The 4607-nt window shown below is 35.0% G+C and overlaps 1 protein-coding gene across 1 annotated transcript in view; it reads right to left on the reverse strand.

The window, feature by feature from the left end:
- Positions 1–2282: 2282 nt before the first annotated feature.
- LY75 (lymphocyte antigen 75) overlaps positions 2283–4607 on the reverse strand; it is a 166984-nt gene continuing 164659 nt past the window's right edge. Inside the window, exon 35 of the mRNA XM_007941830.1 lies at positions 2283–2461. Within this exon, the coding sequence (XP_007940021.1) occupies positions 2283–2461 (179 nt within the window). The remainder of the gene's footprint in view (positions 2462–4607) is intronic.

The raw sequence follows: 4607 nt of genomic DNA on the forward strand, positions 1-4607 counted from the left end.
AGGAAACTAAAATCAAACATTTGGAGTTGTAGGAGTGATTATATTTATTCTTTAAAACATGAAAACAAAACCTCTTAAAATTTGCAGATGAGGCAGTCTGCTTCTGTGAAGATTTACAGCCTTGGAAACCCAATAGGGGTCACTATAAGTTAGAACTGACTCAATGGGAATGAGTTTTGTTTGTTTTTTTACAATAGCTGGACAGTGTCTTTCTGCTCATACTATATACCTGACATAAAAAAGCCCAAAGCAGAATTATTTTTCCCCCAAAAAGGATCAACACCAACACTAAAACGATAAAAGATAAAAGAAAACAACTTTATTATGGCATCACCACTATATATAGCTGTACTTTTTTTTTTACAATGCAGTTTACGTCTTTGAATAAAATCTTACCTATTACATTATAGGGAAAGAAAACTAGTCAGATAAGTTTAATAAAAATTATTTCAGGACAACTGAAGAGTATTTAAAACCATCTTAGAAAATTATTCAAAACTTTATTAAAGTAAAAGCACTCTAAACTTTAAATAAACCCATGGATTTTATTTAAAAAATATTTATATCCAAGACTACAAATATAAGTTAAACACTGAGTGAAACACTCACCATGTCCAGTCCAAGCTATTATTAAGAATATATTCTAAGTGGTAAAATTTAAAGCAATAACTACAAAGAAGTTTCTTTAATTATTTATAATTTTAAAAATTTTAGTAGTAATGACAAGGTTTATAGTTTCATTGAAAAGTCTTCATTTTTAAAAATGCAAGATAGACAAATGATTTCCTTCCCTGACCCTTTCTCTTTATTTGGCTCATTTAAAAAGGCAACAAAGTAATAAAAAAATTTTTAGTCAAATCTGACATGCCACATGAAGTATATAATTTGTAAACTTGTCAAAAACTGTTATTCCTAGTTGATTCCAGGGCTTGGAACAGGTTCAGCCTGGTTCAGTAATAGCCAACGAAGTGACCTGGAACAGAATTGAATCTTTAAAATGTGGGTGGAATGGAATGCTAACTGGAATGGGAAACATTATGGGTCTAAACCCTGCTAGAAAGTTAATCTCCTTGGAAAACAAGAGCACCATGCATGTTGTATAGCAACCAAATCTATTGACTGACTGAGTGAAAAGCAGTGGTGACTGGTTCAAAGAGGGGCAAATGTGCCACTTTGAATGTGTCACTCTCCACAATCCTGGCAATAAACTCACTACACCTCTTTTGAGTCTCTCATTCCAGGGTTTCAACCTGTAATTTTTCCCATTCCAGTTAGCATTCCAAATCCCCCATATTTAAAAAATTTGGTCTGTTACAGTTTGGATTCATTGGCCATGGCTGAATCCATTCAAACCAGTTGAAGGCTCTGGTTCCCTTTAAAAAAGGAAATTGTCAAATATAGTATATAGGAAAAAACGAAAAACATACTGCTACAGGAAAGGTACATTATCAACTTAAAAATAATGTTCCCACACTTTGGAAAACACATTAAGTAGTACGTGTTCTTTTTATATTTTTTAATTGTTTTATAAATAATTCTAAACAGACAAAAACATTTGCATTTGAATAATTTTGGTATGAAATATCTTTGGAATAGTATAAGAAGCATCTTGCCAGGAGGCATCATTTGACTATGTGAAAAAGAAGCATGCTCCTTTTTAAATAATTTTCCCCAAATGCTACAAATGACTGTTCTAAAGCAATTTTGATTATTTACAGTTGGGGTTTGTACTTTGAGGTACTATTTTTTAATTTGGCAAGATGTTCTTAAAAACTAAAAGGTAGATATGTGCCCTACCATAGTAATATGCTGACTTTAATTTTCTAAAAAGTTGTGTTAAAGTGCCATTAAAATATACCTATCCTAGTTACCAACCACATTCTTATAGAGAACCATACATATTAAACTTATTACCGTACAAACAATTTGTACTTCAGTTCCAGCTTCTCCATTCTATTAAGTTACAAACATGGCATTTGTTGTTGTTGTTGTGTGCCGTCGAGTGGGACCCGACTCATAGTGACCCCTCCTTGGGTTTCCGAGGCAATATCACTACGGAACACTACGGAAGTAGATTGCCCAAACTTCCTTCCAAGGAGTGGCTGGTGGGTTTGAACAACCAGCCTTCTAGTTAGCAGTCAAGTGCCTTAGGCACTATGCTACCAGAGGAAAAGCACTTAAGATTTCCACTTTGGAACAGAGTAAATACCAACACTAGAAAATTTTTAAATGGCACATTTTCCATAATATATTACTGCAAATTAGAAAACTTTTAGAAGAATTCAGTCATGGAAAGAAGGAAGCATAATTTCCTCTTCATTCATTCCTTGTTCATACCGAACTGAAGAGAAGCTTGCCCCATGCAATCGGTTCCTTTGGCAGAGGCACCAAATCAGTCCACCAATCAGAGCTAAGACACTTAGCACTGCAAATGTGATAGCTATTCCTTTGTAATCAGGGCCTGGTACAGGGAAAGATTTGACATTGGAGAAAGGAATACAAAAGAGATCATTATTAGTGATTTCATACATTAAGGTGATATTTTTATATATTTTAAACTCTGTATGTGAAATAAACAAGAACTTGATTGTTTTATAACATTAACACAGAATTCAAATTCATTATCAAACACTTAAATCCATTCTTTTCAAGTTTAAGTGTTTTCCTTTTTATTCAAATCCTCTTCATTGCGAAGGAATTTTCTTTTAAAAAATTGAAGCATTTTCATCATTATCACTTTTCTTTCCCATCATTTGGAAAGAGCATACCCAGTATATCACTCTCCTTTGATAGCACATTTCTAACCATTGTAATTTTCATGTTTGACTCATCTAGGGACAAGTAAAGTATTATTTGGTCTAAAATGATTTAAGCTTCTAGGATGACCTCATTCAGTTTCTATCTATTCAACTTCAAATGCTATTCCAGGTCCTTTCTCCATCTCTGTATCTTCCTCAGATGGAGTCATTCTGTCCCACAGCTTTAAATACCATTTCTATGCTGAAGACCCTCAGCCCTGTCCTCTCTCTCATGTGTCCAGCTGCGTACTAGACATAGCCATATGAATAGCTCATTTCCCAAATGGCAACTCAAAATGGCAGAAAGCCCTATTTACACCATCCTAACCCTGCTCCCACTCACCACAAATCTTCCAGTTGTTGGGAGCTCTGGTAGCATAGTGGCTAAGACACTTGCCTGCTAACCAGACGGCTGGCGGTTCAAACCCACCAGCCACTCCTCGGAAGGAAGGTTGGGCAATCCTAGTTCCGTAGTGATACTGCCTCGGAAACCCAAGGAGGGGTCGCTATGAGTCGGGGCCGACTCGACGGCACATAACAACAACAACAACAACCCTGCTCCCACTCACCACAAATCTTCCAGTTGTTTTCCATTCTACCCAGAATAGAATCAGAACTCTTGACCTTTGTTTCCAAAGCCCTGCATGTCTGGCACCTGCCTACCTTTCCACTCTTCCCTGAGCTCTCAGCAAGCTTATCCTGCCTTTAGGTCTTTGCCAACTGGTGCCACTGCCTGGTATGCCTTTTTCCCTGATCTTTGCTTAGCTGTTCTCTCAGATCTCAGCTGCAATGTCTCCTGTCCTATGACATCTTCCCTAATAATCCAATCTAGGGTAGTTTCTCACTTAGTCTCAGTCACATCACCCTTCAATTTTCTGCACAGATTTTCCATTTGTTATCTTTCTATATTAAAAATTTACCTGCTTAGTTATTTATCATCTGTCTTGCTCCACTAGATTATAAACTGTATGAGAACAGGGACCTTATCAATCTGGTTCATTGGTACATCCTAACACATAGAACAAGGCATGGCATAAAACAGACACTCTAAATATATTTGTTGACTTAATGCATAAATATATAGATACCTAGAATTGGGGTTTTATCTTTCGTATTTGCACACTAAAATGGACATTTTAATGCCAGACCTTGGAAAGTGTTGCTATGAAAATTTCAGTTTTTCCTCCAGAAATGAAGTTATTAAGGTAATATTTTTATTATTTTATTTATTTATTAACAGATGATGAGATATAATTTCAATTTATGATTTTCTACAAATACTTAGAAAGTTTTAATTGGTTAAATTTGGCTTTACATTAAGTTAATTGTGAGTTTTATGGAAAAGTAGAGATGGAAAAACAACCAACTGCAGAAATAGGCCTTTAAACTTTTACATATTCAAACTATAGAGTAAAATACAATCTTAAAAATATTTTCAAATAAATTACCTCCCTAATACTCTGGCAGCTCCCATATTTATCAGGAAAGAATTATACAAACTTTAGATTGTTTAATAGCTCCATCTGAGAGCCCTAGACATTTTATACATGTACCTTCTCTGGTAATCAAATGACTATATTTCATGGGAAAAGATTGCTGGTACTTAGTTAAGATTTTTTTTTTTTTCTTTTTGAAGTGAGAGCCAGGACAAGAACAGATATATGCACACCCATGTTCATTGCAGCACTATTTACAATAGCCAAAAGAGGAAAAAAACCTAGGTGTCCATCAACTGAGGAATGGATAACCAAACTATGGTACATACACACAATGGAATACTATGTAATCCTAAAGAATAATGTAAAATCT

The sequence above is a fragment of the Orycteropus afer genome, unplaced genomic scaffold (assembly GCF_000298275.1).
Source record: "Orycteropus afer afer isolate SDZICR_OR568_19922 unplaced genomic scaffold, OryAfe1.0 scaffold00084, whole genome shotgun sequence".
NCBI classification, from domain to species: Eukaryota; Metazoa; Chordata; class Mammalia; order Tubulidentata; family Orycteropodidae; genus Orycteropus; species Orycteropus afer.